We start from the raw sequence: 23,715 nt of genomic DNA, 5'->3' as shown, positions 1-23,715 counted from the left end.
GGGGTACCATAAGTACCCCCATGTGCACCCCCCACCTCGCATTCACCATGGGGGCCCGCAGGGGGCCCCCAAAGTGAAGACCGACTGCCTTTCCGTGGCGGCATTGCCGCCACGGAAAGGCATCTGTTTCATCCGATTGTAATATGGCTGGCGGTGTCTGATAGACACCGCCACCATATTAAACCGGACGGTCGGACGGTCTTTCCGTCTGCCGCAGTCCCCCCTACCATGGTAATATGGCGGGGGGGAAATGGCTGGCGGACGGACCAGGATGTAGGGCGGATCGCCACTGCCCGCATGGCGGTGGCGATCCGCCCGACATCCTAATGGGCCCCAATATTATTTTGCTTTTATTTCCTATAATTAAGTGCAATAGTTGTTGAGTTTATAAATAATGTTGAAAGTAAATGTATAATGATTTTAATTATTTGTACAATAAACATATCCTTCTATCTATTTTAGGCATCAGTTGTCTTACTATATAAATGATGGGTATCCCAGTGATATTATTGGGTATTGGTCCATCTAATCTTTGCTGCAGGTTCAATGTCAAGCTTCAGCCAAACAGTGCCAATCATTCCAATACCATGTTTTCTTTCTGTGTACACTTTCACTGAGATTTATGAAAAGGCAGGGCATTTTAAAAGTCCTACATTTTCATCAACACAAGATATCCACATATTTAACTGGATAAATTGAGTTACTGATGCACAATTAGTTATGATTTTGAGAGTTTGTCTTCTTGGGACCACTAAAAGTCTTCAGCTCTTCAGTCTAATTAGCCCTTTAATCTAATCAACATTGATAGAACCTGAGAATTTTTTTAACTTGATTTTAATTTTCTTAAGCAATATATTAAACATTCAGTATCCAGTTTGTCTAATAGTACCATGACTGACAGGAATTTGATTGATGTATTTGACATCACTCCTTTTCCCTAGACACTCGTTTTCCTCTACCCCTGTCTACTCCCAGCTGCCTTTCATGCATAGGTCTTTTTGTATGTGCTTTGCGTACGGACCAGTGAAAATTTGACCGCACAAAGCTGTTGCACTTTATTAAATTTCTGAGGAGCTTGTCTCGCGGTATAATACATCAAACTCTTTCTACTTCCATGTGCCTGCCGTGGTTACAAGCCTATCCCTCATTTGTAGGGATGGTTGAACTCCTGATACTCTTAAATAAGTCTCTGCCAAATTTTCGAGTCACTGAAAAAGTGTTTTTTAGAATTTGCAAAAACTCGAATTCATAAAAATGTAAAAAACATCACAGAACAGAACAGAAAAGCCTAAATATAAAGCAAAACCTACAAATGTATGTCCTGGGTTGCCAGATTCAGTCAAATAACATTTACAGTTACTTATGTACACTTGTGTTGTGCAGCTATAATTAAAACATTAGGGCATGGATCTGGTCCTTGTGGATATTTATTGGATACCACTGGTATACTGCAAGAGTGATCTGCTCCAAAACTATCAGTAAATCATGCAATGTATGAGTCTTATTTATTTGAGGGGTGTGTCAAGCGCTGTGTGGTCCTAATTGACCACCTCTAGGCGCTTGTGGGGAGGAGGGCAACATAGTCTGGCGTGAGTAACTGTCTAATTTCTGCAAAAGGCATGATGGCAAATTGGCATGATGTGATTATTACGTAGATCTGTTTCTGCCATATAAGGCTTATGTAAAAATTCGAATCCAGATTGTCACCAGTTATGGAGATAACTCTATTAGAATGCCAGTCTTTGTACAGGGTAAGTCCATAGCACATAGCACAGGACCGCTCACATATTTTCAAGGTTTACTCCTCCGGTGTTCTTCCTGCTGCTAGTGGTATTAAAGGCAGACAAAGTGATTGATTGTGCATCTTAAAGTGGTGTTTAACTATACTGGAAAGGATGCACACTAGGTTGGCCATATTTCAGTGACCAAGGGATGTAGGTTCCACATGGTTGGGTGAGTTTTTTAGGATCAACATTGAATATGTAAATGAATTCCATTTATATTTTAAGAAAGCACATTTATCTTGGACAGACAGTGCTGAATTTTCTAAACAAATAAGTGCCAGGGTCTCATCAGGAGGCCACTGCAACTTGCACCACGCATTGTCCCCGCCATGCTGCCAGTGGGGGAACTGCTTAATCACCCTGGTTCCGTAGTGAGTAGGGTTCCCTTGTTTTCTGTTTTCGGCCAGTGATAGTAACAGCAGAACAACTAACCATCACACTCCTACAAGTGTGACAATGTAGAATATTTCAGGCCCCCAAAGCTATAAAAATGGCTTGGGCGGCAGATAATAGTCATTTTCAATGTATATTGAATTATTAATTACCAGTTGTTGTGGTCCTCTCTAAATTTGCCAAACAGTCCCACCTTGTGGCAGACTCCTACAAACTCTAGTGTTGACAATTAAGTGCCGGTGCCGAGCACCGGAAACAACATGCTCAAGTTAAGTACTGTGGACAGGTATCCTGAAACCTGTGCAGACCACTCTTGCACATTTCACGGTATGCTTGTTATGTGAAATTCCTAAAATTACACCATTGCACCATGTAATATAATTGTGCTGCTTTCATGTAAAAAATTTAGAGCGGGAACAATGCAAACGACTAGAATGCAAATAGCTGCTGTTCACAGCACATCTGGGTTTCCGCTTTTTTTTAAACTCAAAATGCATTCTTTCCATCCATAATGGCATTGATGGTTCGCAGAGGGAGTGCTGCGGGTTTGGTTGGGTGGGGCTGGGGAGGGGCAGGGCGGGGGGTAGTGGAGACGTACATACGACAGGCAGGAGTAAGGTAGGAAAATAAATAAATACAACTATTCGTCTTCCGCTCGCTGAATCTCCAACTCGGCGATGCAGCGAGTGCAAGGTAAACAGTTTTATTTATTTATTTACTTACCTTACTCCTGCCTGTCCTATGTCCGACTCCGCTAACCCCCCACCTTGTCCCTCCCCCACGGCGCCATACCGCCCCGCAGCACTCCCTCTGCGAGCCAACACTGCATAATGGTCGTGAGTTGAGGACACAAATCAGGCTAAACTAAAGAACCAAAAGCCGATTTGCATGTTTCGTAATTTGACATCATTTTTCTTGAATATCGCATAATTATGTAATCATGAATTGAACAAATTTTGCACAGATTTTGAAAGGCAATGGCTGTTTAGAAGACCCATTTTTTAAAACTCATCTTTACATATAGCAACAGTCAGAGCTTGGCTGCATGTTCACAATTTGGGATAGGTCTTTTCAGGCATATAGTACTGAAACAATTGTTTAACTACATATGTGTTGCATTATTTTTGCATTTCTTAATAATAAAGCTAAGCCCAGAAAATGGGATTATGTTGCACATGGTTACAAAGGTAATAACCAAGTTTGATATACAAATAAGGTCATGCTCATCAAATATCAAAGTATCAATATTTGACACATTTGTGCAGTCTACCTTTTCTGTAAGGGGGTGTCAAGTACAGGTCTGAATCCTTCTGGGCAAAAGAAGTTGGAAAATTGGGAAGCATCTGGAGTGCTGTTTGTCCATTTTTAATTTTGCTGGGAATAAACATTTCAAAAGGAAAGGTTTATTTTGTACTAGGACTGTTTTTGGAAGACATAATCTTATTTTTTTAGAGTGAGTCTAGCATTAATTGTGTCCCAATCTCCAGATCAACCCTTTCCTTAAAATGTTTTAGGATTGTTTCCCAGATGTCATGTCGTTATGCCTGACCTCTCTCCAGAGACAGGGCAGGCGAGTAGGAAGGGGAGGGACAGGAAACAGGAACCGGAATCAGGGGTAGTCTGTAAGCCAGTAGAATGCTGGCAGGCTATAAAGCAAGGTGCATTTATACTAGCTCCGACTCCCGTGTCTGATTGCCAAGGGCAGATGCGACACCAGTATGTTTAAGCCACATAATTGTATGCAAAAAAGCATGATTCCCTATTACAATACAACAAAATAATCAAAAAATATGAAATATTTCGTCCATCAATATTTTAATTTCTCTGCCCGTGAACACATATTCACGTGCCCGCGCCGAGCACGCCAGGCAGATACTGAACTCGACTTATCCGGCAGTATCCTGGTGCCGTTGAAATTGGTTATATACCACGACGCGCAGAGCAACTCAACCTGGGCTGCGGTACTCCAATCCGGGTACCTCCTCTTGCCGGTCTAATATGACTGCCCGGGTAATTAGAGGCTAACAAAGTTTAGGCATTATTCCAATATCCTGATGATGGTCCCTATAACTAACAGGGGGACCGAAACGCCGTCAACTTCTGTGACACCTTATACAAAACGTGATTGCTATGTGATGTAATGGTGTTTTCCTGATTTTTCTGTATAACTGCATTTACTACACAGAAAACGTTTGTTAGCCTTAAAAGCCTTTTCCTGTCTGTAAACCTACCTTCTGTATTAAGACCTGTTAGTGTTGGGCACAGGCTTGTGTACCACACAGGTGATCAGTAGAAGGTACTTTGTCTGATTTGAAATGTGTATTTAGTAAACTTATAGACCTCTGTCCGGCTGGACATGTCACTCAGAATATAGAACGGATTCTCTCTATATTTATTATTTTTTTCCTTTATTTTTGAATGCATGGGACCGCTGTTGTTTGAAAAAATTCAAGTTCCCCGAGGTCCCTTGTTGACTTAATTGGGGCCCCTTGTTGTTATAAATATATTGGTGACAATGACATGGGTTTTCCTAGCGAGTCTCTCATTTTTCGGGCGACCCCCTCCCAAAAGCGCTGTATTACTTGATATTCCCATAACATATGGTAGAAGGTGCCAGTTTGTCCGCAACCTCTTAGGCATCGATCGTCCTCCCTCCTCCCAATTGTGGCTAACAGAGTTGCAGGCATGTAGGTCCTATGTAGGATCTTCAGTTGGATCAGTCTGAGTCGGTGATTAATCGCCACTTCCCTGGGGGACATCAAGGCCGCCTGCCACTCGTCCTCCTCCAGGTCGCCTAGGTCTGTCTGCCATTTATCTCGTTGTGTGTGCAGTTTTAAACTGACATTTAAATCTGGCAACAAAACCTTTCACAAGGCCCAAACCTTCCTTTTTAATACATATAAGCCACCTTTAAACATCCTACAGGGCAGGTACAATGTATTTAAAAAGTTGGGCATATACTTTTAAGTTTTACATATCATGGTAGTGAATAACTCAAATTCATGTTTCACTAGTACAAGGCCTGTATCTCCCATAGGCTAACATTTGGTTACCTTAGTACATTTAATAAGAGATAACTTTCAATTGGGAGCAGGTAGGGATATCAAATTTGGTGTCTAAAGAAGTGAAATTTAAAAACCTCCTTAATGGTAAGATTGTATTTTAAGTCACAATTCTAAAACTGCCACTGTAAAAAAATTGCCATTTTGTTGTCTCAACCATTTGGTGCTTGCAGCCTGTATCCCAAGTCACATGACTAGGTGTAGCTGGCAGTTGGCCTTTGTGTATTTGTCCCAGACAGTGAGACAAAGGGGGAGTATATCTTGGCAGAAAAGCCATCTCTGACTTGATAGTGTGGAGGAGCTGTCACCTACCACACTTGCACATAACAAAGCCTCTGCCTCAGCACATTCTCAAAGGGTTTGACACTATTCTTTTGTGCGACTAGACAAGCAGGGGCCAAGAAGCAGGAAATTCCAAACACCTTTTGGAGTGGAATCCTCCAGAACCTTCTCCTACTTCATAGCTTGCACCAGGTATAAATATTGGACCCTAAGATCCTACTCTTCAGCATACCTCTGAACCTGTGAAAGACTCAAAAGGACTTCTGTGCTGTTTTGCTGCAAGAAGGACTGCTACTCTGCTGCCCTGCTACTCTGCTGCCTTTAGTGGGGAGAAGTTGACCTAACGGCAAGGGCGGGCAACCTCAAATCTCGGGGAACCGTGTTCGAGTCTCGGCAAGGACGCTTAACATCCTGTGATTGTGGGCAAATTACTTAATATCCCAGTGCATTACAAAAATGAATGTGTCCTAATGCAACTGGTGCTTGTGTGAAGTGCTCTGATACCCAATACCTTCGGGTCAAGATCACGCTATATAAAACTCAGTAAAAATAAAAGTGAGAAGGATTGAACTTACATTTTGAACCCAGGACCACCTGAGTGACCCCCAGGGTGGTTGGCCGGGCTCCTGATCAGAGTCTCAGGGACGGAAAAGGCTTCAACCACCTTGAACTCAGCACCTTCATCTGCTGGGAGGTTTGCACGGCAAGTGGTGTCACCCCAATACTTGACCCTTGAAAGTGGGCCTGAAGGTGATCTGCTAGCCCAGTTGGGGTCATTTGGGCAGAACAGGTGCAGTGCGATTCATCCAATCCCAGTTCACCTTCGAACTTTCGCTGCGCAATAATCCCCGATGTAGGACATCACATCCCAGCCATCAGCTTTTCGAAATCACCACTGCAAGATGCATGCTTTGACAGAGAACTTTGAATTGCAAACCCCTCGTCAACGACATCCTTAATGACGATACAGTATTGTGTTTTTATCTAGGAACCTAAATCGATATTTCTATTTTATGCCCTTGTACGGTTATAATCAATAATATCTCTATCATGGCAGAGGAATCATATCAATATTTAGTTGTAGCCCATGCAGTCACATTAAGCAAGGCTACTTCCCCGGACTCCTAGAAAGCACAACGAGTTCTCTGAACAAACCAAACCTCCAGCAACCTGGGAAATCCCCATTTGCTTTTGTTTTGATTTTGTCCTAGAACTCCTGTGAAGCACTGTAAGAACGGCCAGTTCTTAGTGACATCTTTATTGACGTCTTATGTCCAACCTTACGTCAAACCCGGCACCTTTCAGGTATAAATATACCAACTTTGCCTTAACCAAACACACGGTGGTGGTTTTGGAGCCGAGCAGCTATCTACTTGCCCGAGAGCCCAGCTGATGCGAGAGCCCACGGACGCTGCCCCTCCCTTTTGACGCACTGAGAGAGACGCTGTCTTTTCTCCTGCCAAGAAATCCAGCTCCAGTGTTCTCAGCCGCCTTCGCGGGCTGCTGGGATATCGAGTCCTGAAAGAGAGATACTAGACCTCCTGCATTCTATTACCCAGGTACGGAGCTGACTAAACCCTTAAAGAGAATTCTTGAGTCAGATTCTTGGCAAAACCAACTTAACTTAAACTGCTACTTACTTACTCGTTCCCACGTATTAGGCTTAGGTCAGGTACACCGGGGTAGGCGTATTTAGAAGCACCAGTTGAGTACGTTAGTCAATGTATATATGTATGAATATATTTTATCCATTTTAAAGTATGTTATGGCTAAGAAACCATATCAATGCTTTTACAGTATTATTTCATAATACTCCTTTTACTGTACGCACTTTACATTAAGTATTGCAATTATGGCAATTCATTTCTCTTGCATGAGAAAGAAGACTGCACAATAAATTACACCTTTTATTGAAAACGCCTGTCTCTCTTTTCTCTGCACTCTGGTGAAACTAAGTACGCACGATTGACTGAGTGAAATAGCTGTCTATTGTTTTCACACAACTCTAGAGATACACTCTTATTCTGAGGAAGCAAAGTTGTCATGTTATATGGTTGTCAGAAGCTAATCCCTTCTTGTATATCCAGGGAGGTTAAACTCCTCCTCGTTTATTCGAGAAAGTTTCTAGTGACCTCTGAGCTAGCTGGCAAACCTTAAGTTTAATATAGTCAGTAGAGACCTAGTCGACCTCAGTCCTACGTCTACACTTCTGAATATATTATTCCAAAGCGCAGAGCCTATTGGGAATATAGGAACTACACTACAACAGGACTTCGTATCGCAGACCCGCAGCTTGGTCGGAGCTGCTGCTGCACGATGCATCCTCGACGTGGGACCTCACAACACTCCGCAAACAAGTAGCTCCTTCGCGATCGGCCTGAACTTGCGACTCTGTCCCGGGCCTGTGCAACCGAATAACTACTGCTGGTGGTCTGTGCTTCTCTACACTTTTTTCACTTACGTGTTTAAAACTGCATTATCTACAGTTCTGCTGATTGGGTTTTTGTCATTTTGGTCTATAAAAACATTATTACATTTTATTCTATTTTTTCTAATTGGTCATGTATTTCCTAGTGCTGCATGTTCTCTTTATTATTGTTTGAAATGGTGAATAAATAGTTTACAGATAGCCTCTAGGTTCAAAAGGTTCAAAATAAGCTTTATTCGATATTCACAAAAAAATATCATATAAGCATTCATAGCAATAGTTTAAAAAGGTAACAATAATTTAAAAAACATAACAGTTCATTTAAAAGCATGGTTATCGTTAAAAATCATTAAAAATTAGGATTTTTACGAGGATGATTTCATTTTTAAAAAGGTTTGGGGGAAACCAAACTTTCAGAGGGAAGAACTATTATACAAATGTATAATAACAAACATCAATATCACGTAGGCCATTGTAGCGATTTCCTGAGTTTAAGCAACAATTTTAAAAACTTTTCCATGATACATATAACGTCCCTATCCTCTAACTCTTGTAAGCGCTCAAATGCGTCTTTACAAGACCTCAAGCCCCATCTCTTTAATAAAGGTCTCAATAGGGCTTTCCTTGGAATCACGTAATATGTGCAAAATAAGATAGTATGGATATAAGATTGGACAGAAGTGTCATCACATGGACAGGGGCACAGGTTTCGGGACCAATCGTTACATGAAGGAAATGTTATAAGGCGAAAGAAAGAGCCCAATCTAAATCTAACAAGCAGCATTCTGGTATAGCAGGAATAGTCAGTTGAAAGATATAATTGAAGTGTTTTATTTAGTTTTTGATTATTCCATCTTTGAGTTTCCAGGTAGTCCAATAGGATAGCAGATAGCCTCTAATTTAAACATGATGGCTGTGTGCCAAGTTACACGAGGGTGAAGCACAGGTTAATTTGGGGCTTGCTTGTGTTTCCTCCTGACAAGAACTGTGGTTGTTGCTTGAGTGGAGTTTCACTCCCCTCAACCAGTAACTCAATTTCATACAGTGATCAAATCCATTCCCTAGCTTCAGCAATTCAATTCAGATATTCAATATAACAAAGCAATAGCCCTTTGGTGGCGGAAGCAGCCCTTGAAGCAGTAGTCAAGCTTAGTTCCTGTTGGAAAATCTTGTGCTATATTGATAATTGATATAAGTATTAATAATTATTTTACGAATTTATAAATTAATGAAATATATTCTAATTTACTAACACATTTACAAACATAAAAGAGTAACATAAATAAAATGTAAGTAATATAAAAAATAAAATAAACATTTGATATTTTAACAATTAATTAAATAAAACGTTGGATAGCGTTAGGGTAAAAATTTCTATTCCTACTCCAGAGAGTGCAACAGTAGGGAAAACTGACCCTGAACTCATAAAAAAAAAACCCCTTTACCCAAGAACTGAAACTGACCCTGAACCCTAAAAATACCCCTTTACCCAAAAACTGAAAACTGACCCTGAACCCAAAAAATACCCCTTTACCCAAAAACTGAAAACTGACCCTGAACCCAAAAAATACCCCTTTACCCAAGAACTGAAAACTGCCCCTGAACCCTAAAAATACCCCTTTACCCAAAAACTGAAAACTGACCCTGAACCCAAAAAATACCCCTTTACCCAAAAACTGAAAACTGACCCTGAACCCAAAAAATACCCCTTTACCCAAGAACTGAAAACTGACCCTGAACCCTAAAAATACCCCTTTACCCAAAAACTGAAAACTGACCCTGAACCCTAAAAATAACCCTTTACCCAAAAACTGAAAACTGAACCTAAACCCTCAAAATACCCCTTTACCCAAAAACTGAAAACTGACCCTGAACACTAAAAATACCCCTTTACCCAAAAACCCAAAACTGACCCTAAACCCTAAAAATACTCCTTTACCCAAACTTAATTAATTAGCAATTAATTATTAATGAACAATAACAAATAAAGTAAATATATTAGCACATTAGCTGTAATTCATATAATTTAATAATTAATATTATTTTCCCCCAATTAATTAATTAACAGTAACTAAAAATTATATATAAATAAATTACTCTAATTAATGTAACTAATTAATATTATTTAATTACCAATTAATTAATAATTTTAAATATGTACAAAATTATAATAATTAATTAACTAATTAATATTAATTATTTCCCAATAAATTAAATATAAAATTTTAAAAACATATATTAATTAATTAATTATTATTAAATTACTCCCCACCCCATTCCCCTATAAACCCACATCCTGCTACAGAAAATATAGTCAATTAATCAATTAATTTTTACCAATTAATCAATATTAATTAGCAATTAATTATAATTAATTAATTAATCCTACTAATTATTAATCAACTTACCATAATTAAATTACTTCCCACCCTATTCCCCTATAAACCCACAACCCGCTCCGGTACAAAAACATAAAATTTACTTATAAATTTATTTATTATTATATTAAATTTATACACATATATTAGTAATTATTTTAAATACTTAAATTAAACATATAACACATACATAATAAAAAACTATACAATAATACAAATATCGATATTAGTGTCATCAAAATTAGTAACATCGATATATATGCTATCGATATTACTAACTTCGATATTACTTACATCGATATTAAGTATTTCGATATTACTTACCTTGGGTCGATATTCTGTCCTAAGATATTCTTGCCTTCGATATTATGCACCTTCGATATTTCAGACTCGATATTATGGTAGGTCGATATTTCCTACTCGATATTTTGACTGTGTACCATTTTTAAGGGTTGGTAGGAATGGTCGCCTCCAATTCATATACCGATGGCATTGTGAGTTTTAACTACAAAACTGAGTCTCTGTCTGGATTATTTTAATCTAGTGATATACCACAGCAAATTACTTCCTGTGATGTGAAATATGGTCACAAGAACCAGCTTTGATTTTTGGGTGTCACAAACTATACAATGTTCTTCCTTGAAAATGCATGACAAAAGCTACTAAAAAGGGCAGTTTCAGTTCACACCTAAAATATAAAATGTATAAAGTTCAGATACAGAAAAAGAGACAGGTAAATTAGCCAGCTCTGTAACAGACTTGGGATTGAAGCTTTAAAGTTACCCACTAAGGATTATTAGGCTATTAATGTTGTCTCCTCGATTGACTGGAATCTCACAGGTGTAAAATGCATCTCAGATTCAATGGATTTCTTTAATATTTCACCAGTGCCGAATATTTGAAATCCGTGTCACCACTGCCTTGTGTGCCGTTCCTGATCAGCCTTCAGAAAATTGAACTGGATACGCTGATTTTTCATGAGAAGAAAAAAAAAGCAATCATTGACACAGTACAACAGTGTTTGGTAAGAATAATACATGTCTATCTACACACATCCTATTCCTACATTTCCATTTTTTTATAGCAGCAAGGTTTAGTGCAATGCAAATACAAGATTTGAAGCACGTCATTTATTCATGATGTAGGACTATATATGTCGAACCATTGGTACTGCAACACCCTCCCATAGGAAATAATGGAGGTAGGGACTTAAAATAAAATCTCATAGAAAATATTTTTCAATTAAATTCAATTATTTAAAATAGTTAGAAATATAAATTAATGTTAAAAAGAATATACAAATAGCACATATTTAATAATTAATCATATTTGATAATATAACAAATTAATAAATACATACTATTTATATTTTTTTACATTAATTTATATGTATAAAATAATGTAATTTAGTTTATATTATTTCCTATGGTATTTTATTGTAAGTCCCTACCTCCATTGTTTTCTATGGAAGGGTGTTACAGTACCAGTGGTTGGCCATGTGTAGTGCTGGACTTACTACCAAAGTTTAAGTTACTACAAAATAAATGTAAAAATATTATAATTAAATAATAAATATGTACTATTTGTAAATAATTTCAACATGAATTTATACCTTTTAGAATCTTACATAATTTAATTCAACAATATGCCCTGAGGTGTTATATTTTAAGTCCTGCCGCCATTACATTCTATGGGAAAGTGTTGCAGTTCCAGTGGTTGGCCATGTGAAGTGCCGGGCTTCTTGCCAAAGTGTAAGTTAGTAAAAAGTGTACGTTTTTCCAAAAGTGCAGTTTGTGAATACCGAAAAGTATTAAACGTACTCAAAAGTGTAAGTTAACTTTTTGAATAAGGCCCTGAAAATTACGTATAGATGAACATAAAAAAACAACACACGTACATCACAAGGCTTTGAATTTCTGTGCAAACAGTTATAGCTACAGACAAGCAAAACGTAATACTAATTACTCTCACTGACCAGTGATCGTTGCAATAATCAATCAGCCCAATGTGTATGTATGTATGCATGTCTACTTGTAAAGCGCACTATCACCTGACAGGCATCTTGGCGCTGTATACCGCTGTGGAACCCGTGTTGGCTTTCCCTGTGAGATGCTCCCTACTGGGCACCCCCAAGGTGAAACCAGGCATCCCCGGCGAATGTGGGGGGCCGTTGTAGAGATGAGGCAAGCTAATGCCCAGAGTTGCAGAGTGGGGACCCATGATTAGAGTAGGCACCGAGGCGAGAATTATCGAGTCCGTGGACATTGAGCCCAAGACCCTGCCGCGTCAGGAATTGAGCCCTGGTCCCGGCCAGACCTCTGCATCAGGGTCTGCCGCTCTAACCATTGAGCCACCCTTCTCCACTGATGTTAGTTTAAATGTGAATGTAAAGTTGCACAGCACAGTGCAATCCATCTGGCTCCAGAATCCAGGCTAGCTTTATGATCCATCATTCCCAAGGGAGTTATACAGTATTGCCGCTTGCCACTAAAGAAGATGTATTTCATGGTCCCCAAATGTTTAGCTGGAAGCAATAAATACCCAAATGGGGCATCATTAAGTGTAAAAGACAAATGAAAAAAAAAAGAGTTACGTTTCTGATTATGAACGTTTCTTTCAGAATGGTTCTGTTGGTGATGATTATGACGTTGACTTACTTGGAAAATTGATTTGTCATTTATCGCCTGCAATTATTCAAAGTAACATATCTCCAAAGACAATGGCCACTGCAATCCAGCAGTTCAAGCTCTGTGAAAAACTAAGCATGTCACAGAAAATCCAAATTAAAAATAAGCTTATCGAGATGTACGGGTAAGGAATTTTAATCATGCATGCACCTTTTCCCTTTCTTGTTCTTTACTGTATTTTGTTTCTTTTTGCATTGCTCTTGCTTTTCTTTTTTCCCGTATTTTCCATTTCACAACAACTTTTTAAACCACAACTATTTAAAGTGAAGGTTCATGACTGGCGCAACATTAAGGTGATATTAGGTGGCTGTGTTAGGGCACCACAATAGCATAAGAATCAACTGAGAGTGACTGGAGACAGTAGCACCTTATTTTACCAAGGGTCAGTTACAAGTGGCTCTGTCAGTTGCAGGGAAAAACCAATACAGTGTGGCATTTTCCCAAAATTACCATGCCCGATAATGATCTGATAATGGTGAATAACGTGGAGGCGTGGACTTAGCACATAACTTCCCATATTACCAATGGATAGCCTCCATTGGTGCAGGAGGTGCAGTCGCACTGGGGTCCTGAGGCCTAAGGAGCCCACTGAACCCTGATTATTGCTGTATTTTACTATTCTAACAGCAGCCCATTTCCTACTACTTGACCGTTTTGTGCATTGGTAAGCAGAAGTCAACCAGTTCACTGCACCCAGTATTTCCCACTACAGTGAAGCTAAGCGACTCAGAAACATGTTGAGCCTCGAAGATACCATCCTCCCTGGCTCGTGATTGGGCACCAAGTAAGATTGTTTTGAAGCATTCAATGTTTTTTCCTTGATAAATGACAGAGTTCCTAATCACATGCATGTCCACGAGGTGCCATAACAACTCACTGACATTACAACGCAGGTTTTTTACCATGCATTTTTTTTACTACTAGTATGTTTTTAAGGTAGTGCCACCTATTGGATCCCTTTTCTTCCCCCTCCCTCTCTATTTTTACTTTATCATTCTAGGTTGGATAACTCAAGATAGGATCCAATAGGTGGCACCATCCTACTATAGGGAGGGCCCCCACACACTTCCATTCACATATTTTTCTTTTTTCTGGTCCTGAAGAAGCGCCAAGGATCTCTGTCCGAGACCAATAGGGGTGGGAAACATGTTGGCCCAATAAATATACAACTATTTTTCACTTTTTAACCCTCTAGTAGCACCAGCCATCTGTTTTTTTTTTTAATTTTGGCAGAGGAATCTTCCTATTAAATTGTCACAGCATTGATCTCGCTCACTTCTTTATGCGCACTAAGCATGGGCGAATTTTGCGAATCTCACGTTCGCGAATTTTGCGGATTTGCGAACTCGCAATTCGCGAATTCTCGCGAATTTGCGGATTTTTTTTTTGTGTGTTCGCGCGGGTTTCTGCCAGTTCGCGAGGGTTTTGTACAATTTCGCAAACGCGAACTTACCTGTCGGGTCGCAAGTTTCGCGAACTTGTTGTTTCTACGTGTCCAGCCTGTTTGGGACACTCTTCTTCATCACTGCCACTCTCTGTCACCACTGCCACTCTCTGACTACTCATGCCACCCTCTGGCCCACCCATGCCACCCTCTGTTTCATCACAGCACCCTCTGGTTGTCCAGTCAGTGTACATTATTGTGGCAAAGCAAGCACACCTTCCCTGCCTCAAGTGACCTGAATTAATTTGGGGCTGATTAATGTGTCACAGAATATTTTTTTAGCTGGCACCTGCTTCCTTAGTGCTTCCTGATTAGTGATCTTTTGCACTTGCTAAGTGCTTTCATTGTTGCAAAATTAGTTACAACACCTGCCCTGCCCCAACTGACAATAATGAATTAGGGGCTGATTAATGGATTTGAACTTCCAGCCTGGCTCCTGCTTGTCTCCCTTAGCTGTAATTCAGGACCTTTGTGGCATATGTGTAACTATTCTGAGGTTCAGAGCAGGGTCACATAATAGTTGCAACTGGCAACTGAACTCTGGAGGGGCCCCTCAGGAAGCACTACAGGAAATGGCTACTAATGATGAGCCTGAACTTTTGAACCTGGTAAGTAGTTTCAGTTTTGCTAAGATCGTATTTCTGCAATTTTGCGCTTATTCGTGGGGCGCGAGGTTGAACTGGGAAGACGCGAACTCACGCGAGCAGTGCGAGCAAATCCGCTGCTCTCGGATTTGCGGATTTTGCGGGAAATTCGCGAATCTCGCGGATTGCGAATTTACCGAAAATCCGCAAAATCCGCGAGCGAAACTGATTTTCCGCCCATGCCTAATGCGCACTACCTCACACGCAGCATACGGTGAGAAGTTTAAAAGATCTTTGCTAAAGTGACCCTATGGGGGACCCGTAGGGCATTGCAGCGCCGGCCCAACAAGGAGCAACCGCCCTATGATGAAGCATGACATCTCTTGGGATGTGTGAGGTCATCAAGTAAGAGTCTTGCTGACTCTCCTATCTACACCCTAGATCGCTCCCCCTCCCCCACCCTTCCTTCTCCAGGAACAGTGACCCTCCTATATTGGAGCATACTTTGTGCTGGAGCATGGGCACTGGACCTTTTTTTCACTCCCAGTACCCCCTTCTCTCTTGTTAGAGCTGCCTTATGGCTGGTACCATGATACATCGGACTGGCTGCAGACAGGAAGACTCCCTGCTCTGGCATGCTAAGGGTGTTTTCTGATAAATATAACAAAGTGTTCCAGAAGGAGTCACTTATTGTCTTATTTAGTTGCTTGTCAGGTTATTTCATTAATGCAACCCTTTTCAAATTAATGAAACAAGAAATAAAAATAAAGCGTACCAACATGGATGAATTCTTATAATCACAAAAGAAGTTTACTTGAACCGTTAAAGCATGTCATAGGTCATGTCAATCATATTAATCCAAACAGGTTTTTTTTCAATGTTTTAATAACAATTACCCACCACACTGACCATACAGGGAATTTTTTTGTACAGAGTGATCAATGTGGAATGGTAGATGCATCTAACACAACATGCAGTTCTAACAAGAAGACTATTATCATTTACAGTTAAATGCAAATGTAGTCATGTTTTTTAACCCGTTAATTGCTGCCGTCGGCCAACGGTCGTCACGAGCACTAGCTCCCCAGTGCTGCGCACGACCGTTGGCCGACGGGCCAGCATTCGTTCTCCGAACGTTCAGCACTGGGCGCTGAACGTTCGACGCTGGGAACGGGTTAATGTTAGTGAGGATAACCTGTTGACAATTCGGTCTCCAGAGGCAAAACAGTCCATGAGACCATCATCAGAACACAGAGATGGCAAAACGGCCCAGCAGCAGTATTCCCCAAGAATTCTGAGGAAAAAGAAAACAACTATTAAAACCACTGGTGTGCCAGAGAGAGACCAAGAGTGTAGACCACAGTGTGCCAAAACACCACAAGTCCTGGCTAAATCCAGCCTCACTAACATATCATGGAGAAGCAACATACAAAGCTCTTTAGTCAGCATGACTTCACTGACATCTTCGTTGTGGAGAGAGCTCACAGATTGCTGCACCCGTGCACTCCTTGTAGTGGCCCTTCTCACCCGGTTATAGCGCCTCTTCTCAACTACAGAGACCGGGGTTCTGTGCTGCACCTGACCCAAGAGTGTGTCCCCCTCCAGTACCAGAGTTTGACACTCTCTATTTCTAGACTTCATGCTTGCGGGTCAGGAGGCTCCGCACAAATTCTCAGATGTCAAAAACATCATCAAGAAACAAGGCCTCAAATACAACATGCTCTAACCAGTGCGCCTTTGCGTAGAAGTTAAAGGATGACACCAGATATCAACACTCCGGGAGGCGCAGCCAATTTCGCAAGCAAGACAGCGGAGGGAACGACTCCTTGCATCACACCACAAGCAAACGCGCATCTACTGCGTCCATCACAGTAGGCCCAGCAAGACCCACCAGATTAAAATGGAAAATGTATGTTTAAATAATCCTTAAACTGACTGATATTATGCATAACCCTAGTTCCCCGGTTAACCTGTGAACTCTGACTCACCCCACGACATCCAGAACGACTGAATAATAGGCACAACTGTCAACTCCAACATTCACCACCAGACTACAGTAGGTCATCATCCTCCGAAGCGTTGCCACTCCATACCGATTGCACTAACCATTAACTTTGTTGCCTTCTTCTGACACGCCCATGCCATATATGGGCGGGCTGACGTCCCAAAATCAAATGGGAGACATTGACCCTTCCATATGACTGAGGTGGTTTCTGTACCCTGGATTTTCAACTATACTATTTAATGGGGTAATGTCACTTTTCCTATTACTGGTATCATCCAGAGGCCAGACTCCCCTACTTGAAACCAGAACAAAACCAGGTAGAACAACTTCCCCTGTCATCGATTCTGTCCCAAGGACTCCCACACAGGCCTATAGTCTTACTAGCACTATCTATGACCTGCTGGGCATTGTCCAACTCCATAATAGCTGGGCAGTGGGTAACTACTTCCCAAATATATCGCTCATCAACAACCCATGGCTACGACTGACTCAGTAGAAACTTGAACAGTGTAGTCTGGTAGCTCATCATCAGCACACAGAGGGAGATCACTTCACGAACAGCAAGGTAGACATGAACACCTCCCTTTGTGACCACAGGGGGCTCTACACACATGGATGGCTTTGTTTTCCTCCACCTGCACAATATTCTTCGCGACAAACTGACCACATACCCCGAAGACCCAGCGTACTTCCTCCCCTAACTTTAGTGATATTGACCCAGGACAGGAGCAGATTAGTCCCCCGACTATACCAATCAATCCTAGCATTAAAGCCAGGGGGACAATCAAATCCCGAGCTGCATAGGAGCGTGACTTGGGGCACCCCTTACCGGACAAAACTTTATGCTATTGTTGCACACAAACCAAAATTGGCTCCGCTACAAATGCTTGCACCGAGTCTACACCACGCCAAACACCCTGGCACAACCAGATCCACCAAGATCACATCAATGCCCCAAATGCACAGCTGACAATACAGATTTTGTACATCTGGCTTGAAGCTATACTGTTTTCCATGCATTTTGTGGGGCTGCTTTTGCCTTGATATCCACCATGATAGAACACACCGTCGATCCAGATCCACTGATGGCGCTCCTGGTCAAGCCATTGAGTCCAGGACTGAGACGTTTCACTGCCATAGCACTGCTCCTGGCTAAGTGACGAATAGCCGTATACTGGAGCAGCACAGGGCCCCTACCTACCATGCATGATTGGCTGAAAGATATGACCCTCTGAGATACTACCAGTGAACGGTACCCAACATTACTACCACCATCCTCTAGACCCAAAGACATATGGCAGCCCTTCCAAAACTATCTTTTACCTTTAGATACTGATGCCACTGATGATACCGCTGACTAGTGTAAATAACCCATACTAATCGTCCACCTCATGATGAAACACTCAATGAACTGTATGTCATCATCACTATCCCCAGGCCTCTACCCCAATGTATCTCCCAGTTTAGCCTCCCATCTGCATGTTATCTTCACTTTCGCATCATATTACATTATATGTGTTTATTAGATGTACTGTGAGCAAGGATGTGCTTATATTGATCTGTGCAGCATTGTTTGTCTTTGAAAATTGAAAATGTATAAATATATATGCTTATACTACGCTTTACGTGGTGCCACATTTTTAAGATGCAGGTTATGATCTCAAGTTTATTAAGAGTGGTAATTTATCTTGCAAGGCAGCTACATTTATGGTGCTAATTCAGAAAATGCAGAGAGAGATGACTCAGAATTTGCTGTAAGGATCAGTCACTGCTGTATAATACTACCTTTTCCAGGATTTATGCCGCAAAAGGTAAAATCTTTTAATGGTTGGGGATGAGCTGAGTTCGTTGCTCAGTGAACAAAGCCAACAGCTTGAGGAGACAGTCCTAGTAAGGACTGACATGAGGGGTTCATTGAGTAAAAAAGGGTCCTGCCACGTCTTATTGTGATATTATAACCCTTGTCAATCTATGGTCTGCCTGTTGCAGCTTTCTCAGTACTTTGTTTGTTGTGAGTCAGGATGCAGCATTTTCCAGAATGTTAATGTGTCCTGTGAGCCTATCCTGGGGTATTAAGGAGGCAGTTGAAGTGGGAGTTAGTTCAGACCGGTCATGTTTGGTAGTGTACTTTGTTAATTGAACAAATCCTTTCTTATACAATTCCTGGAGTAATGGAGCGCATAAGAGTTTTGGCAGGGATACACAAGGGTAGTTTATACCTATCAACACCTGTAGGTTTTACGAAACAGCTCTGGAATAAGGTGGCTTCCATCAAATGTCGCTCTCTTTTTGTTGATATGGCGGAGTGAGCCATTGGAAGGTGGGCGCTTTTCGGTCTGGCACTCAAACAAACTGTTGGACAGCAATGGTCACAGTCTACCTACCGAAGGATATAGGTAATATTAGCACACTACATGTGCATTTTAAATATAGCATTCTAGTTACTGGCTACTTATGCACTGTGATTCCAATTATCACATGGAGGAGGACCCGGAAGGAGCAGTGTTGGCATTTCCAGGAATTGTGAGGTTTTGGAACAAAGCAGCGCAGGACGCGACATGTCATTGCGTGAAAGCCACTCAGCAGGTCATATCACACAGCGAAAATCTTGATTAGGCCAGTGTGCACAATAAGAAAGCATCAGCGAAAACTGTTAAATAAAATACTGCAGGGCAGAAATCAGAAAGTGGTGCCAAATCTTTACGCAGAGGCAAAATAGTTATACTCCAGAAAAACTTTATCACAAGATATTGATTACAGGGACAAAATTGAGGAGAATTAATAGAGATTGATTAAAATATCAGTGTATGTACTATCCCTTTACAACATTGGATGAATATATTGGAGGCAGTTAGAAACAGTGACTAAAACAGTTAGCATTTTTCAAAGAAGTTACAGTAAACGGTTGTAAATAATACAGAAGAAAGGGAAATTATTTTCTCCTCACCATTCCTTGCACGTGCCATGCCCCTCAACCCTGGACCTCATAAAATTCTCAGAGGTACTCCTTTTGTGAACAAAACCACCAATGGCAAATATGGCCCAAAGTTCTCCTTTTTGAAATAATACAATACATGGGTAGCCCTTAGTTAGAAACAGGGAATGCCACCGGCCACTCCCCACAGAAAAGTATTGGTGACTTAGGACAGACAGTAAAAACCCTTATTAAGAAGCAAAAAAAGGATGACTCATGGGAAGAGACACTTTCAGACTTGGGAATTTTAGGACAGGGAAATTTCCTCACTTGGTTTAGGACTAACCAGCCTAATGCTGCACCAAATGAGGATAATTCCAGTAAAAATATCTAAACTACCCCAATACCTCAGTCATCAGTGACATTCTTTTGCAACTGGATACAAATCATATTATTTAGATTGAGCTGTTTAGGATTGTTGATATTGCAAATTAAGACAGATGTACCCTATCCATATGCTGCTATTTGACTGCTCCTAGCCGACCAAGGTCTACCCAGGCAATTCAATGGCAGAAGTTGAGGCGAGTTTCATTACAATCACAACACTCACACCCCTATGTCTTGTTCCCATAACAGCTGCCTGTAAATATCACTGAGTTCAAATAAAGAACTAGAGCGCTAACCTACATCATAGAATGTGAAAATACTGGTAGGCATGCTTTGTGTCAGGCCCTCTGGCTCCACACCGGTCAATAACCACCTGGGGGTGTCCTCCTTCTTGAATAATATTTTCTAAATATGGTTGTTATACTGACACAGTGATCCTCTGACCTTGAGTGCATTCCAAAGTTCTTGACTGGTGAAGAGATGTAACATTTTCGGTAAATTTGATTGGGTCAGAGATGCAAGTACACCTGTTTCCCAGAAGACGCTAAGAAAATAAGTGGCTGTCTTGATGATTAAAACAGGTTTTGCTTTATCCTGTGGTATTCTGGTTGTGCTCCCTTGCCCCTTGTGCATCTGTTTTTGGCTTTTCTTCCTCATCTCACTGCTTTACTCTATCTATGATTGAATTGTTCTTGTATAAGATTGTTAAATATAAGTATTAGTGCCTTTGCATCATCACACATAAAGAAACATTTTTATTTTATTTTCGCACATAACTTATTGGGCTGTTTTCTTTCCTGTATTTATATTGTTGATGTGTGCATTGTATGAGCAATGACCCTATCAACAAATTTCACACATTCACTTTTTCTATTATTTATTCATACCAAAATATAAATTAAGAATACTGGGCTTTTATACTACTGTTTTCGCACTCACGACAAGCCATTCGCTAAACACAATACAGTATTTTTTCTATTTCACTAAAGAGCATATTAATACAACTTTCATTATATTAGACACGAGTCCTTTGCTTTCTCTCACTAAGAATAATAAAATCATTTTAATAATACCTTACTTCTAATTTGAAATAAGTAATTCATTAAGATTTTTTCCTGTGCTTTACTTTCAATTGCAGGAGTCCCAAGGGATGGGCTGCTGAAACAATACTGGATCTTGGATCTTTTCTGGCTCTTCTTTCAAGAGAAGAATTTAGCACACTGGCCAGAAAGGTAACGCAATATTTTCAGGTAACCTCTGAAAACTGTTTGATGAGATACTCGGCCTACAGCATAGGGCACATTTATGAACATTTACTGAGTAAGACACATTTACTAGCATTTAAGATATTTAAAAATAAACGTCTGTTTCATTCATTTCTAAAATATAAGTACTAATTTGAGTTTAACCAGGGTTTTATTTGAAGTCAGGCATTGAGGGTTATTTGTGCCAAACCTGCAAGAGATACTGAGTACATACATTTGTTTTTTCTTTTGTACTTCAAGTTCTAAACAAGCCCCATTGTGAACTTACATCCACCTGTCATATGTCTTAACAAATCTGACTCCCTCCTGAAACCCATTATCATTGTCTATTCTCCCCTTACCCATCACAAATAAGTCCAGTAGCAAAAGGTTGTTATAGGAATATCAATTTGCCCAGGGCTTGAGTAAGTTCAAAAGAGTAAACATTTTCCTATGGGAATGATTACATTAACAATTTATCAAGCAGGTTTGAAAGTATTTATGAGTATAATTTGTTATCAACAATTATTGAATGATTGGGTTCTAAAGGAGCACAGTTTAAGGAGAAGTATGCTGTGCTGAATATTTTCTCTTTGCCACTGGTTTCAAGCTAGCCTGGCTGCTGGCGGCTGATTAGCCAGAAACCGGTCCCAGAATGCTTGTTTCCGGTCCAGGGAAGACATGGCTTGGCAGTTCGCTAGACTGTTCCCATGAGGCACTGGGTCAGACTGATTTGCATATGGCCATGTCTGAACTGGGGTGGTGGAGTGAGCTAAAGAATGATGATGGATGAAAATCAGATCAGTTGACTGAGGGTGAGTGTTTGATTTGCTTAAACGCTCCGTCCATCATCCCCCCTTTGGTATCGCTTTGTTCGCCCTAAGTTGGCAGGGTATCAGGGAATGCCCAGACGTGGGTTCCTTGCTCACTTTGCCACTGGATTCAAGCTAGCCTGGCTGATGACGGCTGATTAGCCAGAAACCGGTCCCAGGATGCTTGTTTCCGGTCCAGGGAAGACAGGGCTTTGCAGTTCGGGCTGGACTGTTCCCATGAGGCACAGGGTCAGACTTATTTGCATATGGCCATGTCTGAACTGGGGTGGTGAAGAATGATGATGGATTAAACCCTGATCAGTTGACTGGTGGAATGTTTGATTTGCTCAAATGCTCCGTCCATCATCCCCCCTTTGGTATCGCTGTGCTGAATATTTTAGGCCCAATTCACAAAGGTTTGGCTTTGACTTACTCGTGTAGTACTCCTGAATTTGAGAAGTAAGCCTGGAGGATTCATTACTTACATCTGAAATTCATCACTGAGCCAGGAGAACCAGAATAATAACTCTCCACTCTATTCCACTCCATTCCACTTTACGTCACTCTACTCTGTCACTCTACTCCACTGCACTCTATACTACTACTCTACGCAACTCTACCCTACACTACTCCACTCTACGCCACTCCACTGTACTCTATGCTACTCCATGGCACTCTATGCCACTCTTGACAGGCTGCCCCGGGACACCAAAGGTGGCTACCTGCGAGGGCGGCCATCCTTAGTGCCATAGGATGGCACGGACCCTGAGCGGTCTAGTGGTTGGCTGACGCGGTGGTCAGCCAGTGGTCAACCTGGGATTCCCCCCACGCGTGAGGTCATTTCCGGTCCTGGGGGAGAGGGAGGGAGGGCTATATAGCCCGGGGGGCGAGGGTCAGACGTCCTCTTTTGTTCCTGTGCAGCGGCGCGTAGACCCTCGCCCCCCACCTCTGGAGAATCCCGCAGCGCGGACCCGGACTGCCCGGCGTTCTTTTTCTTGGTCCGCTGTCCCCTCACCCTGACGCCGTTTTGGGCTGTCTCTCCAGCCATGCGGTCTGGACGCGGTGTCCCTTTACGCCGGGGATCGTTGTGCCGTTTTGTCGTCCGGGTTATTAGGTGAGTCAGGGTTGAGGGGGTCCTCGCTTCTGGCAGCGAGTTCGACGCTAAGGAGCGGGGGGGGGCAGAGCGGCCCGGGTCATAGCTGTGTTGTGTTATGAACAATGCTTCGACCGCCTTGTGTATCTTTGCTGGGTGTTGATTTGGCCTGGCTGTTTGGGCGTGCGACCTCGGACCGGTGTACTAGAGTTCGAGTC

General features: G+C 41.4%; 1 protein-coding gene across 1 annotated transcript in view; it reads left to right on the top strand.

Annotated features, from left to right (window-relative positions):
• The window catches only part of OTOA (otoancorin), a 255,133-nt gene that overhangs the window by 115,492 nt on the left and 115,926 nt on the right, over nt 1-23,715 (top strand). The window contains exons 13-15 of the mRNA XM_086939735.1: nt 11,216-11,351; nt 12,948-13,138; nt 21,487-21,580. Coding sequence (XP_086795861.1) covers nt 11,216-11,351; nt 12,948-13,138; nt 21,487-21,580 — 421 coding nt within the window. The remainder of the gene's footprint in view (nt 1-11,215; nt 11,352-12,947; nt 13,139-21,486; nt 21,581-23,715) is intronic.

This window comes from Lissotriton vulgaris, chromosome 10 (assembly GCF_964263255.1).
Source record: "Lissotriton vulgaris chromosome 10, aLisVul1.2, whole genome shotgun sequence".
In the NCBI taxonomy this organism is placed as follows: Eukaryota; Metazoa; Chordata; class Amphibia; order Caudata; family Salamandridae; genus Lissotriton; species Lissotriton vulgaris.
The sequence above is the reverse complement of the archived record's forward strand: the minus strand, read 5'-3'. Positions and strand labels throughout refer to the sequence as shown.